This window comes from Lynx canadensis, chromosome B2 (genome assembly GCF_007474595.2).
Source record: "Lynx canadensis isolate LIC74 chromosome B2, mLynCan4.pri.v2, whole genome shotgun sequence".
In the NCBI taxonomy this organism is placed as follows: domain Eukaryota; kingdom Metazoa; phylum Chordata; class Mammalia; order Carnivora; family Felidae; genus Lynx; species Lynx canadensis.
Genome location: NC_044307.1, coordinates 99,446,675 through 99,467,181, shown reverse-complemented (window position 1 = coordinate 99,467,181; position 20,507 = coordinate 99,446,675). Strand labels below are relative to the sequence as shown.

At 36.5% G+C, this 20,507-nt stretch overlaps 1 protein-coding gene across 4 annotated transcripts in view; it reads left to right on the top strand.

Annotated features, from left to right (window-relative positions):
• AK9 (adenylate kinase 9) overlaps positions 1–20,507 on the top strand; it is a 131,738-nt gene that overhangs the window by 77,425 nt on the left and 33,806 nt on the right. For 3 of the 4 annotated variants that reach the window (XM_030316128.1, XM_030316126.1, XM_030316129.1), the window contains 6 exons: positions 299–420; positions 6,882–7,094; positions 8,556–8,816; positions 9,964–10,088; positions 13,465–13,684; positions 18,016–18,081. In XM_030316128.1, the coding sequence (XP_030171988.1) occupies positions 299–420; positions 6,882–7,094; positions 8,556–8,816; positions 9,964–10,088; positions 13,465–13,684; positions 18,016–18,081 (1,007 nt within the window). The remainder of the gene's footprint in view (positions 1–298; positions 421–6,881; positions 7,095–8,555; positions 8,817–9,963; positions 10,089–13,464; positions 13,685–18,015; positions 18,082–20,507) is intronic. The other variant, XR_003968925.1, reaches the window with a different exon arrangement.

The window sequence follows — 20,507 nt, the reverse complement described above, 5'->3', positions numbered from 1 at the left end:
TGGTTTAGGAAGTAAAACATTCAGCATATTCAAGGTTGATATTTAAAATATTTAGCAACCTCATCTTGCAGGCACCTGCCAATCATAACAGTTCCGGGGCACAAAGCACTGGCCAAATTGGCCGGTTGTCACTTAAAGAATTTGTGAAGACCTGTTTGCATACACATTTAAACTAAGATCAGTCATTATAATCAAATTTCCTAATCTTTGACTACTTTTTTATGCTAATATCCTTTTATTCTAAAAATATCTTCCCAAAAGTTACTTCTTTTTTTTTTTTTTTTTTTTTTTTTTACAGAACCCTTCCAGTATGCAGGATGGGAGTTAACTATGGAAGATTATGATGAAGAAACAGAAGACTATCAGGCCGACGCTGAAGTTGAGGAGGAGCTAGAAGAGGAAGAGGAAGAAGAGGAAGAGGTATATGACTCCTTTATTACCTCTCATTCACATTGGTCACATCATTGAAAGTGCACATATCCAGAGTGGTAACTAGCACTTTTGGACCCCAAGAAAACAAGCAGGCATCCTCAATGTTATAAATAAGCATTTTCAACACACTTTGCCTCTACCCACCTTTGCTTGACCCCTGAAATGCCAGGGCTAGTTAGACAATATTTTACACCCATGAAAAAAGAAAAGGGAAATCTTTAAAAAATTTTTTCCACGAAAACATTTATAGGTATTAGAGACAGAAATATTTAACAGAAGTGGGTGTTTTATGTAAAAAACAGATAGCAATGGCCTCTTTGGGAGGCTGCTAGTATGATAATAAGTAGCAGTATTCTCAAGCGGAACAAGTCATTTTCAGGCATTAAACTATTCCCTTAGCAAGAGAATTTTGATAAACATTCTCATTTGATAGCCACACAATTCAGGTATCTATCAATAATAAAATAAGAAGTGATTCTTTTAATTTTAGGTTTTATCAATTCTTTCTTTTTTAATTTTTTTTTTTAACATTTATTCATGTTTGAGAGACAGAGCATGAGCAGGGAAGGGGCAGAGAGAGAGGGAGACACAGAATCCAAAGCAGGTTCCAGACTCTCAGCTGTCAGCACAGAGTCGGATGCGGGGCTCGAACTCACGAACTGCGAGATCATGACCTGAGCCGAAGTTGGGCACTCAACCCACTGAGCCACCCAGGAGCCCCATAGGTTTTATCAATTCTTTTGAGGCTCCTAGACCCAGTTCCAACATGAGAGGAGGTCCTCCCCAACACAACACCTAGCAGTTCTCAGACACCAGCAGGGTCTGAGAATTCACTTCAATTCTGATACTGTCTACTTGGAGATTCCAGAGGTTAAGGGTTCAGTCCTAAAGGACTGCTCCCCCCTCCCAACCTAGATGCCAGTCACAGCCCCAGGTTATTTCCCATGCTTCTGACTGACTGGCTACAGATTAGGGGTTCCAATAACCTCCTTAGGTTCAATTACTTTGCTAAAGCAGCATACAGAACTCAGGAAACCACTTACCTACATTTATCAGTTTACTAAAGGATGAGATAAAGAATACTAATCAACAGCCAGATGAAGCAATACATAGGACAAGGTCCTGAACAAAGAACCTTCTTTTTTCTCAACGTTTTTATTTATTTTTGGGACAGAGAGAGACAGAGCATGAACGGGGGAGGGGCAGAGAGAGAGGGAGACACAGAATCGGAAACAGGCTCCAGGCTCTGAGCCATCAGCCCAGAGCCTGACGCGGGGCTCGAACTCACGGACCGCGAGATCGTGACCTGGCTGAAGTCGGACGCTTAACCGACTGCGCCACCCAGGCGCCCCACAAAGAACCTTCTTTCTGTCCTTGTGGAGCTTGGGGCACTGCTTGGTAGGACACGGAAGCTCTTCTAAAAGAAAAGACCAGAAAGCTGTCCTCATGGATTTTTATGGAGGCTTCATCATATAGTCATGATTGGCTAAGTCTTTGGCCATTGGCTGATTCAACCTCCATCCCCTCTCCCCCACCCCACCTGGAAGGTGGGCGGTAGAACTGAAATTTCCACCCTTCTAACTGACATGCAATAACCTGGCTGAAACTAAAAATAATTATGTTAAGAGAAAGAAGCCCAACAAAAAAAGAATACACCCTGTATGATTCCATTTACATAAAAATTTAGAAAACTAATTATAGTACTAGAAAACAGAGCAGTGGTTGCCTGGGAATGGGGCAGGTGGGAGGCAAATAGGAGCAGGAGGGAGAGATTTTACAAAGAAGTGTGAGCAAACTTTTGGTATTCATGAATATATCCATTATCCTGGTTGTGGTGATAGTTTCACAAATGAATACTTGTGTGAAAATTTATCAAATTTTATACTGCAAACGCTGCAAATATGTGCAGTGTTTTAATGTTAGTTATACCTCAGTCAAGCTGTTAAAAGTATTAATGGTGGTTATATCTCAATGATGAACTTACAAGCAATTTTTATTTTTTAAATATATTATCTGATTTTTTAACACTAGAAATATATAATTTTCACATTAGGAAAAATCAACAACAAAGATATTTCCCTTTTACCAAACAGAAAGTACAAAAAGAAACAATAGTTCTACTGCTACACCAGAGTTCAGGAATCACACCAAGATAGGCCCAAGTGTCTTTTTCTTATCAATCTTGCCTATACTTCGGGTGCATTTAAATCTGTGTATTATGTCTTTCTGTATCTGTGGGAAATTAATTATTGCCTCTTTTCCATCTCTTCCTTTTTTTTCTTCCATAATACCTAATACTAATTAGGTCTCTTGGATCTATCCTCCAAATATCTGTATCTTTTCCCTCAAATTCTCCAACTCTTTGCTTTTTTGTTCATATATTTGTAGATATGTCTTCCATTCATTCTTCTCATTTAAGACATTCACTGGGGTCCTACTGCTGTTATAACTAACTACCACAAAGTTAGTGGCTTAAAATAACAAAATTATCATACAGTTCTCAAGGTTAGTTCTCTGAAATGAATCTTACAGGGCTAAAATCGGTATTAGCTATGTTCCTTCTGATAGAGGAGAAAACTTTTCCTGTCTTTTCCAGCTTCTGGATGCCACCTGCATTCTTTGGTTTATGGCTTCTTCTTCCATCCTCAAAGCACATTATTTCAGCCTCTGCTTTCCATCATGTTATCTCCTCTTCTGCTTTGACCTTCTTGCCTCTCTCTTATAAGGAACTTTGTAATTACATTGGGCCCACTTGGATAATCTTCCCATCTCAACATCCTTAATCACATATGAGGTTCTCACAGGTTCTGGGGACCTTTGGGGGCCATTTTTCTACCACAAGTGGTCACTCTCCTCTTAGGCTCATTTATGTATTTTGTTGGTGCCCGTGAACTCTTTCTACTGTTTATTTGCATTTCTATTAATGTCCTCATCAATTTTCTCCTCAGAGATTGGGTTCTTTCCATCTGTGTTGCAAAGTTTTGTGGTCTATTTGATCTGACTGAACTTTCAGTTAACTAGGCTCCCTTAGATGGGTGGTGGTTTTCTTTCTTCTTTTTCTTTTTGTATTCAGTAGGGTTCAGAACTGTTGCTGGAGTGCTTTAGGTGACAACATTCTCAAAAATTATAAAAGGCAAAGTGACTTCTCTCCCCATAGGTCAGGAGTATAGAGGCAGATAGGGCATATGTTGACTGCTATGTGTGCCTATGACAAGCCCACGTTACCCAGATTCCTCATACTTGCTCAGATTCAGGTTTGGGGAGGACTCTTCCCACCCATACAACTCCTTCTTGGTCTTCTGTGGACCAGAGAAACCACAAGCACTTCCCTGGTCGTTGCTGATGCTAACATTCCCCAGGAAATCCAGAAATTCAGGAAAACAAAATTCCTCTTAGGACTTGACATCTTAATACTCTGTCTCTCTGATGTTTGTCTCCATACACTCATCCAGCCCATAGTGGCAAATAATGCCATACAGTTCCCTCCCCTAGAATGTTTATGGATACCAGTTGCCTGCCCCAGCAGTTAAGTTTAAGAGAAAGGAAGGGAATGTCTTCATATCACCATTTTCCCAGAATCCCTTGTTCCAAGACACTCCACACATTGCCTCTACACACATACCTCACATTCTGTTTCTAAAATTTATTTAGGGATAATTCTGGACCCACCCATTATTAGGAAAAACTGGAGTCAACGAATGTAAGCCATTTACAATTAACTAAAAAAAAATTTTTTTTTTAAATTACTCAAATGGATTGAGATATGAAAAACAAATGCTAACAAAAAAAGAGAAGCATTCTGGATATCAGTAAAAGTAGAATTGAAGGAGAAATGCATTAAAATAACACAACAAGATACTTTATTTACACTGTCAAAGATAAGCAAAACTGGGCACTGAAGTGGTAAGGACAGGTTTTAATCAATACGGAAAAAAGTCCAGTGTGAACTGAACTCTGATTTGGACAGAGGTAGGTAGAGATTTTAAAAGGAGAATTAGGGAGCAGGAAGGGGAACAGCAGGAGCCCTGTAGATTCAGGGAAGTAAAAACTCGCCAGTGTCCATTGATGGATGAATGGGTAAAGAAGTGGTACATACACACACACACACACACACACACACATACACACAGGAATATTATTCAGCCATAAAAAAGAATGAAATCTTGCCATTTGCAACAACATGGGGGGATCTAGAGGATATAATGCTAAGTGGAAGAAGTCAGAGAAAGACAAATATTACATGATTTCACTCATATGTGGAACTTAAGAAACAAAGCAAACAAAGGAAAAAAGACACAAAAAACATACTCTTAAATACAGAGAACTAACTAGTAGTTGTCAGAGGGAAGGTGGGTGGGGAGATGGGTGAAATAACTTAAGGAGATTAAGAGTACACTCAACTTGATGAGCACTGAGAAACATACAGAGTTGTTGAATCACTATATTATATACCTCAAACTAACATAACACTGTATTTAAATTATACTGGAATTTAAATAAATAAATACATGCATACATACATACATACATACATACATAAATTAATAAAATTCTTAAAAATGCTTTAAGTAAAAACAATAAAAGTAAAATAAAATTCTCATGAAACAAAATTATATTGACATACACATAGGTCAGAACTTATACTTTCAGTATCATTTGAGAGCATATATTTTTACTGCAAATTCAACAATGCTTTTAAATAAAATTGCATCTTATAATTGAATACGTTATAAAAATCATATAAATGAGAACAAACATTGAAGAACTCAACACAATTTTAAATGTCACGTGACCTTATCTCAGATTTATCAAAATCCTTAATTTTGAGAGATTATACATTTCAGCTTCAAAATAAAAAATGTATATATTCTTTTTTCTAGCCCTTAGCCCTTCAAAAAAAAAAAAGATTACATATAAATGCTTTGCAGTATGGAAGAAGTAGAAATTAGAGTTACCAGGAAAAAAACCCACATGATACCCAGTTATATTTGAATTGCAAATAAAAGAATCATTTTTATGTATGGTACATACTTATACTAAAAGATTATTTGTTATCTGCAATTCAAATAAAAATGGGAACCACATTCTTATTTTTTAAGTCTGGCAACCCTAATTTAAGTGGATTTATTAGCAGGAAAAAGTTAAACATTCAACTCAAGAATCTGGAAGAAAAAGCACAACAAAAGAAAGGAGAGTAAAGTCAAAAATTAACAAAATAGAAAAAGAAGAGAAAAACATTAGACCTAATTTCAAAAAAATGAAAAGTTGCGGACATTGGATGGCTCAGTCAATTAAGCATTCGACTCTTGATTGCACCTGGGGGTCATGATCTTGCCGTCATGAGATTGAGCCCCTCCATGCCTGCATGGAGCCTGCTTGGGATTCTCCGTCCCTCTCCCTCTGTCCCTCCCCTGCTTGTGCATGCTCTCTCTCTCTCTCTCTCAAAGAAAAAAAAAAGAAAAAAGAAAACTTGGTTCACTGGGAAAAGTAATAAGATAGACAAACTTCTGAGAAGTCTAGGTAAAAAGAAGCAAATAACATTTGAAACAAAAATAGGTATATAATCAAGATTTTAAAACAAGATTGTTTTAAATTACAGGAACTTTATACTAATAAATTTTAACATCAAGATTAAAAAGATTTTCAAAATATGAATTACTAAAATTTGCTTGAGAAGAATGATGAAAGCTGAAGAAACAAAAATAATAGAGGAGAGTTACAAATTATTTCTAATATACCTTTGTTGATCAGATAATTCCTGTGTTGTTTAAAATCTTCCACATCACAGAAAAATAGCAATACCTCCCAGCTCATTTGAAGTTTACATACCTCTCATACAAAAATTGAACAAGAATGGTGCAAGAAACGTATAGATTAGTCTCATGTTTGATCCTTTACAGAAAGTTGTTCATTATATCTTGTTTTGGAGAATAAAAGAGGTCTGTTGTAGAATAGTCATGTAAAGTATTATTCCACTGGTATTTTTAAAAATTTTTTTTTTCAACGTTTTTTTTATTTATTTTTGGGACAGAGAGAGACAGAGCATGAATGGGGGAGGGGCAGAGAGAGAGGGAGACACAGAATCGGAAACAGGCTCCAGGCTCCGAGCCATCAGCCCAGAGCCTGACGCGGGGCTCGAACTCACGGACCGCAAGATCGTGACCTGGCTGAAGTCGGCCGCTTAACCGACTGCGCCACCCAGGCGCCCCTCCACTGGTATTTTTTAAATACTGTATTTGTGTCTAAATATATGTCTCGTTTTATATGTATATCAGTAAGATGTACTTTGAAAAAGGGGTCTGGAAGGATACACATAAAATTGTGGATTGTTTTAAAGGCATCTTATTATGGGTTAAGTATTATTCAAGATGCATTATTTTTTTAATTACATTTCAGTCTTGCATCAAAATATTTATAATACTGTTCTCCAAACTGAATAATATTTGTAGAATGAAGAAAGAATTAAAGAGAAGAGAAGGCACTTGGGAGATAGCAAGCACTTTTGTCCAGTGGTTCTCAAAGAAAACTTCATCCTACAGCCAGGCAGCATAGAAGAAGCAGCTAAATATCGAGAAAAGATCTACTACTTTTCAAGTCCTGAGGCTAGAGAAAAGTTTCTGGAGCATCCTGAGAAGTACGTGGCTCATAATGAGCCATTAAAGGTGAAAACAATACTCCTATCCCAATAATCACTCCTGAGTACTTGTTCAAGGACTTCCTGCCAACCTTCATCATTTTACTTAATAGTGAAGTCCCCGATCTGATATTAACAATATGGTGAAACTATCTAAGTTCCAAGAAGAACTTTTTGGAATATGCATAAAATAGTTATCTATTTTGATTTTTATAGTAATGCCTTGTGTCAAACCAACACGGACTGTCTTTTTAGCGGAAGTAAAAAGACACAGCTGAATTTATTGCTTATATGTTAAGGGCTAGCTGTGCTGGTTAGTCCGTGTAGAGACTTCAGAGCAGTCTGCTGATCTTAAGACAGGGGATGAGTGGGATTCAAGGATTGGTGGACTTTCAGTGGGCTGACATTTGTAGAAGTGTGGTTACTCAAGTTCACACTCAGAGGCATGATCATAGGGGCACGTCTGTGCCTGACTTGGTTGACTCTCAGGAGCAAGGGCTGAACTGGTTCATTGGATTGAAAAAGAGTCCTGTTATATGGCTCTGAAGCAATCCATGTTTTCCTAAATTTGTGGTAACACTTTTTATTCTTATTTGTTTATCACCAATAATAAAAGAGCACACTGTGGTAATATTTTATCCATTTAAAAAATAAAGCACACACATAATCGCACCAGGTTTAGACCCGAGCTTTCATTTTTAATTTTACTTTCTAAGTAAAGTATTCTACATGGATGTATTTTCTTTCTAGTGTATATACTATTTTATTATCTGTTTTTTTACTTAACATTATATCAATGAAAGTTTACATATTTCTACATAGATCTCATAATGCTTAATTATTTAACATACCATTTTAACATCTAATTGTTAGACATTTTTCACAGTATTTTTCATAGTGTGATTTGTCATTGTGGATATGAATTGTGGATAGTAATTCCACATTTTGGATATCCACATTGTGGATAGTAATTAGGAAATCTTTGGGCCTGTCATTCTTTTTTTCTCTTAAATTATTTTATTAGTATAATTCCCTAGCATGGGATTACAAGATCAAAATATACAAATCACAATAGATTGTCACTTATACTTTTGAGAACACCAATGCCTTCTTTCTTCTTCTTTTTTTAGTTAATTAAGCTCCACCCCCACAGTGGGGCTTGAACTCACAGCCCCAAGATCTAGGGTCACATGCTCTACCAACTCAGCCAGCTGGGTGCCCCTGACATGAGTACTTTCTTAAATAGAACATATGTAACATATAGATCATGATTTAAACTCTTCCGAAGTCCATTCCCATGAACTTCAATTTTTATGTGGTACCCAGGCAGACCATTGAAATATGTGGATGGTTGTGGCTTCTGATGCTGCTGGTGTTGTGAAGTGATAATTCAGTCTTAGAGAGGGCAATCAATAGGCCTAATGTTTTCTAAATTACTCAAAATTCCTTTTCTTCACTCTCCTCCTACTCTACCTCTCTCCTGTGGCAGCCTCCTCCAATAAGAATATGTCTTCTGGGCCCACATGGCTCTGGTAAAACTGTCTGTGGAAGATACTTAGCAGAAAAATTGGGCATTTTTCACATTCAGTTTGAAGAATTTCTTCAAGAAAAACTAATGCTCAAAACTGAAAAGAAAATAGGAACTGAATTTGAAGAAGATTCTGAGGAAGAACAGTTTGCAAAACAAGAACTTGAAGAACTTGCCATTCAGGCCAATGTCAAGATTGAAGAAGAAAATACAAAGAAACCGGTAGTAATATTAATACTGTATTTGCAGATAATTATGCTTACTGGTATTACTTTTGGAAGTAGAATATAAGCAGTGTAAAACTCTATAAAGTGAGTTAGGTCATCCTCCCCATATGTTATTTACAAATTTTACTGCTCATCTAGGATACAAAATAGTAAGTTTTACATGACTCCAGTAAAAATCTGAACAGCTTTCCCTGACAGGACTGTTTATAGCATTTACTTGGGACTATGTTATTTGATGTCTGACCTAGACTATAAGGTTTTCCAATATCATGTTCTCTGTTTTCTAACAAATACAAAAATCTGCCCCAGTACCAGCAGAGATCTCAAAATATTAATTTCTAATGATGCATCATAAGAAATTTTATGTCTTTTAGATGGTTTCTTCCTGGGGTTGTAAAGAGAAAGTTCTTCATTCGAACTCACTTATTTTTAGAGAGAGAGAGCGTGCAAATGGGAGAAAAGAGGAGAGGGGCAGAGAGAGAGAAAGAAAGAGAGAGGGAGGGATGGAGGGAGGGGGAGAGAGAGAGAGTCTTAAGCAGACTCCATGCTCAGCATGGAGCCTGACATGGGGCTCAGTCTCATGACTGTGAGATCATGACCTAAGCCAAAATCAAGAGTTGATGCTTAGCGGACTGAGCCACCCAGGCGCCCCATATCTAACTCACTTTTTAATCATTTCTGATATAGCTAGACCCTTTTATTCTCAAATGATCCCCTGTAAATGGACCCATATAGATTGTATTCCAGATGACTGCCTGGCTCGCCCATCCTTTAATCAGGATCTAGGTTGAATAATTATAAGATAAATGACAAAAATTTGTTAAGCCTTGTGGGTGTGTGATATAGATTGAACAAGGTTTTAGCAAAAAGTAATGAGACAGATATCCGGAGGCCATGTGTGAAAAAGTCAGTCATGCTAATCACTAGTAACTCCTCTTAGCTATAACATATAATTTAATATTTAAAACCATATTAAATATTGATTTAAAGAAAAGGGCTCAAGTTTTAAAATGTTAACAAGTAGCGGTATTAAAAATGACCTAAAGAAAAAAGGTCTCATCCTAACCAACTATGTAATTTATAGATTATTTATTAATACAGAGTTTTAAATTTTTTGTTTTGTTTTCTGATTTTTGTTTTAGTCTCCAGAAGTACAATTTACAGAAGAAGAAGAAGCAATCAGATTAAATCTAATGGAAAATGAGCCACTGCCTCCCGAAATTCTTGAAACAATTCTTTCTGAGTGGTGGCTTAAGGAACCAATGCGGTATCTTATTTTACATAGAATTATACAATTATTGACTTTCGTTTTCTTTATTCTTAAAAGTTAAAAATGTAATCCAGCATAAATTTAAGAATTTTTTTTTTACTTTCTTGTAAATGAGTGATTGTACACATTAAAAACATTTGGGAAATTAGTTTAAAAATACTGATGCCAGGGGCCCTACCCCAAAACAACTGAATCAAAATTTTTAGAAGTGTGAGGGTAAGGGGCACCTGGGTGGCTCAGTCAGTTAAGTGTCCAGCTTTGCTCAGGTCATGATTTCACGGTTTGTGAGTCTGAGCCCCAAGCAGGGCTATGCGCTGGTAGCATAAAGCCTGCTGGGGATTTTGTCTCCCTCTCTCTGCCCCTCCTCTGCACAAGCTTGTGCGCTCTCTCTCTCTCGCTCTCTCTCTCTCTCTCTCTCTCTCAAAAATAAATAAATAAACATTGGAAAGAAGAAAGGAAAGAAAGAAAGAAAAAGAAAGGCAAGAAAGAAAGAAGGAAGGAAGGAAGGAAGGAAGGAAGGAAGGAAGGAAGGAAGGAAGGAAGGAAGGGAAGAGAAGAAAAAAGAAAAAAGAGAGTGTGAAGTTGAGACCCAGGCATCAGTAGTTTTGAAAGCTCCCCAGCTGATTCTAATGTGTAGGCGTAGCTGACTACCCATATTCTAAACTCACTCACAGTAATGATGGGCTGGACTCTTTTCCTTATAGCCTTTCACCAATTACACTTAAGACCACTTAATAGCTGTCCATAGTATTATCCCTTTCTTAAAAGCCAGGAACAAGCCTGACCTCAAACAGGACAAGTTTAGGAATCTCCAGGGCATCACAGTTTAAAACTTCACCTCAATTTCCTAACCAGAATATCTTGCTTTGGTATCCACCAGAAGAAAGAGAAGTAGCAAACACTTACATGGAACTTCCTTTATGCCAGGTACAGTTCTACTATATTTTATTCACATTAACTTGCTTAACCCTCACTACTATCCTATGGAATAGAAACTTTTATTATCTCACTTTGAAAATAAGGAAACTGTATCACAGACAATTCAAACAACTGGCTACTCCCAATGCACCTCTGGGCAATCTTTTTCACCTAATCTGTGGCATAAATAAGTGAGTGAGATTATTAATCATCAACTTTAATTTTAATTTCCTATTGCCTAAATTAGATCATTTGTTGTGATTAATTTAGGCAGGTTGACTGCAACAATGTAGTCATGGGTTGTTCTTTGTTAATTTAGCTCCTAGCCTCACAACATACATTAAAAAAATATTTAAAAGAGCATATGGATTGAAGAATTAAAAGTAAAAGGTGAAATTGTAAAAAGCCTAAATAAAATAGCTAAATATTATGCAACCATTAAAATGTATTATAGTGAAGAATTTGTAATAGCATAAGAAATGTTACTATATAAAGGATGCAAAGTTATTTACAATAGCAAGGTGGACACATGAGGAACAAACCGCAGAGAAATAAAACAAAATGTCAGTAATCTCTGGGATATGAGATTATGGATAATTTTGCCCTTTTCATGCTTTTCTATATTTATTTATTTTTATTTATTTAAATTCAGATCAGATAACATACAGTGTAGTCTTGGCTTCAGGCGTAGAACCCAGTGATTCAGCTTTACATGTAACACCCAGTGCTCATCCTGAAAAGTGACTTCCTTAATGCCCATCACCCATTTGGCCCATTCCCCACTCCCCTCCCCTCCAGCAACCCTCAGTTTATTCTCTGTATTTTAGAGTCTCTTGTGGTTTGCCTCCCTCTCTGTTTTTATCTTATTTTTCCTTCCTTTCCCCTATGTTCCTCTGTTGAGAGTCTCAAATTCAACATATGAGTGAAATCCTATGATATCTGTTTTTCTCTGACTGATAGTGAAGTGAGATGTTTTTCTTCTATAATCAGGAAAAAATCAACATATTTTTTAAAGGCTATTGCATGAGTCCTAGAGAGAGATAATAACGGCCTGATCTTAGGTGTCGTAGCAGAAATGGAAATGTGGGTAGAGAGAGGACATATCAAGGCTTTATGTGTGGGATGCAATAGGAATTGGAGGAGCCATCCAAATGTCTCTGACGGTTGGCACCCGAATACCAGTGAGTCAGAAGCAAGAGCAGTGTGGAAGGGTAACAACGGGTACGATTTCTGACAGTATGATACACGAATGCTTCCTAAAGGGCACTGCGATGAAGAGATTAAGCAGCTTTTGGAAAATCCTGAATTGAAACTCAGAAAAGAAGCTGGGTATAGAGGTAGAGATTTCGAAGTCACTGACAAAAAAGTGTGACAGCTAGAATGGTAGGGATGAAAATGTTCTTCACAGAAAAGACTATGCTGAAGGCATCTCTAAAGAAAAAGGCATACATGTTACAGCCAAAGTATAAAAAATTGCCCACTTAAGAGTATGGGACACATTTTAAGATATCAGGTAAGAACTCAAACTGTCAAATGTTCTTAAAAGTCCTGTTCATATTAGGAAGAAAACATATATTTAAATATAAGTACCTAAAACAAACCCAATTTTATTTTTTTTAAGTTTATTTATTTATTTTGGGAGAGACAGAGACAGCATGAGTGGCAGAGGGATAGAGAGAGAGAGAGAGAGAGAGAGAGAGAGAGAATCCCAAGCAGGCTCCACACTGTCAGCGCAGAACCTGATGTGCGGCTCGAACTCACGAAACCGTGAGATCATGACCCAAGCCGAAATCAAGAGTCCAACGCTTAACCAACTGAGCCACCAAGTCTCCCCAAACAAACCCAATTTTAGATAAACAGGATAAACTCTCATTCAGAAGGGGACCAATACTCTCTCATATAAAGCCAAGTTCTTGAAGCCTGATTGTTTTATAAATATTTCATAATGAAAATGTAGTCACGTTTCAGTTAGTTTTCTGATCCTTACAGTTTCATCATACTTGGGCAAGTTTTATAATTCTATTTGAATGTAATCATCTTACACACATGAGCCAGTATATATACATTAATAATTGTCATTGATTACAAGGGGACCCAGGGAAGAGATACAAACTGTCTCGTGAGAGGAAGTATTACTAGAAGAAAAACTATAAAAAGGTGGATTCCCACGAAAGGTGGGCTGGCCAAACCCACCTTCACATAAAGGGTGACACAGTTATTAGGGTGGGCATTCCTCCCAAGCAGAGAACTTATTTTCTATTCATTTTTCATCAAATATTAAGACTATTTACAATTTAAGAGAACTTATCTATACTATAAATATAAGTATAAAATATTACCATTTTAATCCAATTCAATACATTTAGAACACACACCATGTTTACACAAGTAGAAATATCAAAAGACATAAAAGATACTACACTAAACTTTTAAAAATTATGAAATTTCCATCTAGTTCCACAGGTTTTATATTAGATGGTTTCCCACGATATCCTGATGAGGCCCTGTTTCTGGGGGAACGTGGGTTTTTCCCAGATGCTGCTGTTTTCATACAAGTTGATGATCAAGATGTTTCTGATCGCCTCCTTCCTTCCCAAATTGAAAAGTGGAAACTGAAACAAAAGAAGAAATTAGAAAGGAAAAAACTCATCAAAGAAATGAAGGCAAAAATCAAGGTACATATCCAATAAAAAAAATATGGGAGTAAATTTGTTCAGAATCTATTCAGTTTTAAAGTGGTCTTTATAAAAATGTAGTTTTCTGATTTTAATGCCACAGTCAATATGAAAACACTTTTTATCAAATATTAAGACTATTTATAGGGGCACCTGGGTGGCTCAGTAAGTTAAATGTCCAACTCTTGATTTTGGCTCAGGCCATGACCTCACAGTTTTGAGCCCCATGTAGGGCTCCCTACTGAGGGCAGAGCCTGCTTGGATCCTCTCTCTCCCTCCCTCTCTCTGTGCCCCTCCCTAACTCACTCATGCTCTCTCTTGCTCTCTCTCAAAAACAATAAATAAACTTAAAAAAAAAAAGACTATTTGCAATTAAAAAGTTACAAAATTATTTGAGGCCTATGTGATTTTTCAATGTGTTAATGCTTTTCTCTCCAAGGCAAATAAAATTCAAGATAGTGGTAGCACCAAAGTATCCCTACACCAGACACAGGAGCAAAGTGGGAGAGGCATCATAATTAAACTTTTCAGTGGCTTTTTCACTAGTTCCTGGAATGATGACCTATCCATCAAGGCCATATTGGCCATTAGTGAAACAAATCTATATATTGGTTTAGAACATCTTTTCTGAAACTATAATCTGAGGAGTATTACATGAAATCTTCAAAAGTGTCATAGGGAATCCAGCAATTCTACTTTTAGGAATCTATCCAACAGAAATACAAATAGATCCACATAAAAATTGATATATGAATGTTCATAACAGCATTATTCGTAACAGCCAAAAAGCAAAAACCACTCAATATCCATCAACTGATGAATGGATAAACAAAATGTGTTAGACACCCAGATAGAGTGCCCTGGGTTCCCACCCAAGATGGCAACATAAGAGCCTCCTGAATTCATCTCCTCCCACAGACACACTAAATCCACAACTACACATGAAGCAGTTCCCTCTGAAAGAAATTCGGAAACTAGCTGAATGACTCCTGTACATTGAGCAAATGAGAAAACACCCATATCGCCCACATCAAAACAGTTGCTGCCTGAGAGTCCAGCTTCCAATCAGCCTATGCTGTTGGCTTTCCTCCCCTTTGGGACACTGACAGGTTGTGGCCGCCCTTAACTACTGGGAGCTACTGAGAGCAAAGAAAGTAGGTCTGACAATCACACAGGTTTGAGAGACAGCCAAGAACTCAGTCCAGGCTGACTGATAAGGTTCACCTCCTACCCAAGCCCACTCTGTGAAGACTAGGAAATGTGGCCCTTTGTCTAATGTGCAGAAACCAACCCAGAGCCAAAGAAAATGAAGAAGCAGAGGAATATATTTTAAATAAACACTCCAGAAATAGACCTTATTGAAACGAAGATAAGTGATCTACCTGATAAAGAGTTCAAAATAATGTTCATAAAGATACTCACCGAGGCAGGAGAACAATGCATGAACGGAGTGAGAATTTCAACAAAGAGATAGAAAATACAGGAAAGTTCCAAACAAATCACAGAACTGAAGAATATGATAACTGAACTAAAAAATTCAATAGAGTTCAATAGCAGACTAGACACATAGATCAATGGAACAGAACAGAGAGCCCAGAAATAACCCCATGCATATATTCTCAACTAATTTATAAGAAGAGAGCCAAAGATACACGGCAGAGAAAGAATAGTCTCTTCAGCAAATGCTGAGAAAACTGGACAGCCACCTGCAAAAGAATGAAACTACCCTATATATATTATACAAAAAATCAACTCAAAATAGATTAAAGACTTGGACATAAGACCTGAAACCATAAAACTTCTAAAAGAAAACATAGGGGGTAAGCTCCTTGACGTTGGTCTTAATTAGTTTTTTGGATTTGACACCAAAAGCAAAAGTCAACAAATGGGAACTATATCAAACTAAAAGCCTTCTGCACAACAAAGGAAACCATCAATGAAATGAAAAGTTAATTTACTGAGTGAGAGAAAATATTTACGAATCATATCTGATCTACATCTGATAAGGAATTGAAATCCACAATATCTGGAGGACTTGTATAGCTCAATGCAAAAAAAAAAAACCCATCTGATTAAAAAAATAGATTGAAAATATGAAAAAAATCAGATGAACTGAATAGACATTTTTACAAAAAAAAAGACATACAGATGGTCAATAGGTACATGAAAAAGTGTTCAAGATCACTAATCATCGGGGAAATGCAAATCAAAATCACAATGAGATATCACCTTATACTTGTTAGAATGGCTGTCATCAAAAGACAAGAGATAGCAAATGTTGGCTAAGTTATAGAGAAATGGAAACCCTTTGCACTGTTGGTGGGAATGTAAACTGGTACAACCCCTGTGGAAAATAGCCTGGAAGTTTCTCAAAAATTTTAAAATAGAACTACCATATAATCCAGCAATCCTACTTCTGGGATAAGTATCCATAGGAAATGAAAACAGGATATTCACACCTCCATGTTCATTGCAGCACTATTCACAGTAGCCAAAACATGAGAGCAACCTAGGAGTCTGTCAATGAATGAATGGATAAAAAAGACATTGTGTTTATATGTACGAGATATTATTCAGTCATGATAAAGAAGGAAATCCTGCCATTTGCAACAACATGGAAGGACTTTGAGGGCATTATGCTAAGTGAAATAAGCCAGACAGGGAAAGACAAATACTGCATGGTATCACTTATATGCGGAATCTAAAGAAATTCACACTTACAGAAATAGAAGAAAAGTGGTTGCCAGGAGCTGAGGGGTGGGAGAAATAGAAGTTGGTAACAGGTACAAACTTTCAGCTATAAAATGAATAAGATCTGAGGATTTAATGTATAATATGTGACTATAGCTGGTAATACTGAATTGTATAATCAAAATTTGCTAATAGAGTAGAACTTAAATGTTAAAAAAAGATAAATATGTGAGGCGATGGAAGTGTTCATTAGTTAAATGGGAGGAGTCCTTTCACTATGTATACATATATCAAATCGTCACAATTTACACCTTAAATATCTTAAAATTTGATGAGGCAGGATGAATGAGTGAATGAATAAGTCAATGAAGTGAATGAATAAGTGGTATATCTATGTAATGTTGATACTATTCACTATTAAAAAAGAATGAACTATTGACACACCTTACAACACGGATAAAAATCATTATGCTTAGCGAAAGAAGAGCCAGGCTAAAAAAAAAAAAAAAAATAGTACATACTATATGATTCATTCCATTCCATTTATAAGACATGTCTTGAAAGAGTGAATCTATAAATCTGGGTTGGGGTGAAAAGAATGGGGCTTTCAAATCTGGAACTAGGAAGACTAAGATGCAACATGAGAGCAGTGTTAAATAATTTGAAGGGCTTTCATGCTAAAGAGAGCTTAGTTGTTCCATAGGGCCCCAGGGAAGGAACTACTATTGGTAGGAGGAAGGTACAGGGAGATGTATTTCATTATTAGTAAGAGTTTAAAAAAAAAAAATACAAACAAAACCCAAAATTGAAGGTAATGAGCCACTTGTCAATAGATAAGCTAATCAACTAATTCCAATTCTGAGATAATATGACTTAAATTATTCAATACATTATTAGGCTATTATATTTTATTATAATGATAAAAGATTATCAAACTTGTTTTTAAGTTTACTTAAAGAGGGGGGAAAGAGAGAGAGAGAAAGAGAGAGAGAGAGAGAGAGAATCCCAAGCAGGCTTCAAGCTGTTGCACAGAGCCCAATACAGGGCTCGAACCCACAAACTGTGAGATCATGACTTGAGCCAAAATCAAGAGTCAAATGCTTTACTGACTGAGCCACCCAGGTGCCCCTAGATTATCAAACATCTTTAACAAATTACTTCCAACTACTTCCTTATTTCTCCATATACATAATCTACCTAATTACCAAAGCAAACTAACAGATGATAAATTCAAAAAGGTGTTCTAAAATTTGTAGGAAGAGTGGCAGCCCCAAATGTTGTTTATCCCTCTGGAGGGAAATCGCTGATCAAAAGTTCCAGAGCTACAAGGATATAGTAGCATAATTACCACCATCACATGCTTTTCTGGAAATTCACCATCCTTCCATCCAAATGCTATTCCCACCTTGGGAAACATATATACATACATATGCATACATATACACATGTATGTATGCATATGTATGTATGTATATATGTATATATGTTTATATATGTATATGTATACATGTATATATGTGTATATATGTATGTATATGTGTGTATATATGTGTATATATGTGTATATAATATACATATATATTAATACACAAAAAATAATTTTATCCATTAAAATGTTTTAATGTCCCCTTCTTTAACAGGATGATATGATTTCTAAAAGAAGGGCTGAACTTATAGCAGAGAGAGAGAAAAAACAGAAAGGGGAGGTAAGTAAATAAAATTGCTGCCTTTTAAAAAAAGAATATCCCTAATATAATGTTTATATATATTATATATGTTTTTATATATCAACAATATAAAATAAAAAGATGCACAGAAAAAGTCTTGAGGGGTACATGGGTGACTCAGTTGAGCATCTGACTTTTGATTTCAACTCAGGTCATGATCCCAGGGGCGTGGGATAGAGCCCCCCTTTGGCCTCCATGCTGAGTGTGGAGCCTGCTTAAGATTCTCTCTCTCTCCCTCTGACCCTCTCTCCTGCTCACTTTCTCTCTCTCTCTAAAAAAAATAAATGAAAATAAATTAAAAAAAGAAAAAGTCTTGAAAGAAGTATACAGAGTTTACATATGAGAAGTAAGATTATATATCACTGTTTTTCTTTATACTTTTTGTTTTTCCATAATTGTTTACAATGACCCTTTATTATTTTTATAATCAGAAAACTGAACATTTTTAAAGGAAAGAAAACCACTAAAGAAGTTTAAATAATCTAATTCAAGATATAATACCACATTAAACTATGCTTCTTTTGGATTTTCATTTTTGCATTCCAGCCTTCCAGTCCACGCACAGGGAGATAGGCTGGGAGCCTAGGACTGAGGTCTAGACAGAGAGACTGTAAGGCTGTGTTGGAACTAAAATATAGATTATGCCGAGATAAAGAATGGAATGAGGCAGCGCCTGTGAACCCTCAGACTCATAGATTGTACAGGCTGCTCAGTACAGCTCCTTTTCTCCACCTGCTGATTTTTTGAAAAGATAAACCTTGAAGATTGTAGATTTTGTTTTGTTTGGAGAGGCACTATTCCCAAAATGACATAGCCTACCCCAGTGCTACAGCCAAGCTCACTCAGGGGTATAGAATTTAAAGAGGAGGTGTGATGAGACATGCTAGTTCTGTGAAGTTACCTGGGGTTCGTATGTATAGTCAGCTTACAAGTAATCCCTGTAACCAAGGCAAACAATGAGATGCTTCCTGCCTTCTCCCATTTCCTTCTGACCATCTTTTCAACACTGACTCTCAAGACTATGATCTGATACCTAAATTGGTATCCTGTCTCCAGTTCTTGCTGATTTTGTTCATTGCTGGCTCTCCAGTGCCTCACATAGTGCTGACACATAGTAGGCACTCACCAGTTGTTTTGTTGCTGTTGTATAACCTTGAGCAGGTTTCTTAATCTCTCTGAGCTTAGGCTTTTTCGTTGTAAAATAGAACAAAATTAACAATATCTAGTTTCCTGAATTAATAATACTTTAATTTCCCTTCCCTGCTATTCTTTTTTTTTAAGTATCATTTATTGACAAATTGGTTTCCATACAACACCCAGTGCTCATCCCAACAAGTGCCCTCAATGCCCATCACCCACTTTCCCCTCTCTCCTACCCCCCATCAACCCTCAGTTTGTTCTCAGTATCCAAGAGTCTCTTATGGTTTGTCTCCCTCCCTTTCTGTAACTTTTTCCCCCTTATTCTTTAATTAAATCTGCTTTTTCTTTTTTTAAATTTTTATTTAATTTATTTGTTAATTAAATCCAAGTTAGCATATAGTGCAACAATGTTAATCTTTTTCTTAAGAAAATCAGTTTTCAGGATAAATTTTAAATGTTCCTGATTTATCATTTTTCTATTTGTTAACATTAGAATGGTGGGATTTCTTACTATTTTTCATTTAAAAATTCAATATTCTATCTTAAAAATTAAATCATGGTTTTTTTAAATGTTCATTTATTTATTTAGAGTGAGAGAGAGCACACAAGTGGGGCAGGGGCAGAGGGAGAGAAAGAATCTCAAGCAGCCTCCACACTGTCAGCACAGAGCTCGATGGGGGCTCACCCTCGTGAAACCATGAGATCATGACCTGAGTTGGGCACTTAACTGACTGAGCCATCCAGGCACCCATAAGTAGGTTTTGTATAAGTTAGCTCTCCCAAGACTTAATCTTTCACAAAATTGGCTATGTATGTCACACAATTCATTTACACAAACCAACTTTGGGAAGATAATTCCTGAGATTTTTGATGAATCAAAGATGAAAACTGTGTATTGACCTTTTAAAATTTCTTTGATGAGAATTTTATATGTCCTGCTACTGCCTCAGACAAAGAAAGACTAAACAAAATGTAGCATGTCTAGGTTCACGCAGTGTGATCGCTATAACCAGTTAATGTGACTTCCTGACTCTGCATAGATGCTGGGGCTTGCTTTCAAAAGAACAGAGACCTTCTCATCATTTGCCTTTTGTATAGGATATGCAGCTCCATTACTCACCTTTTCATAACAAATTGGGGAACCACGTACAAATAAAGCCCCTCCCAGGTTTGTCTTCTCATCCTTCACAAAGATCATTGCCCTTACTGTCTGATTTTTTTCCGACAGATAACACGTTTTTTTAACATTAGAAATGGTCTTAGTC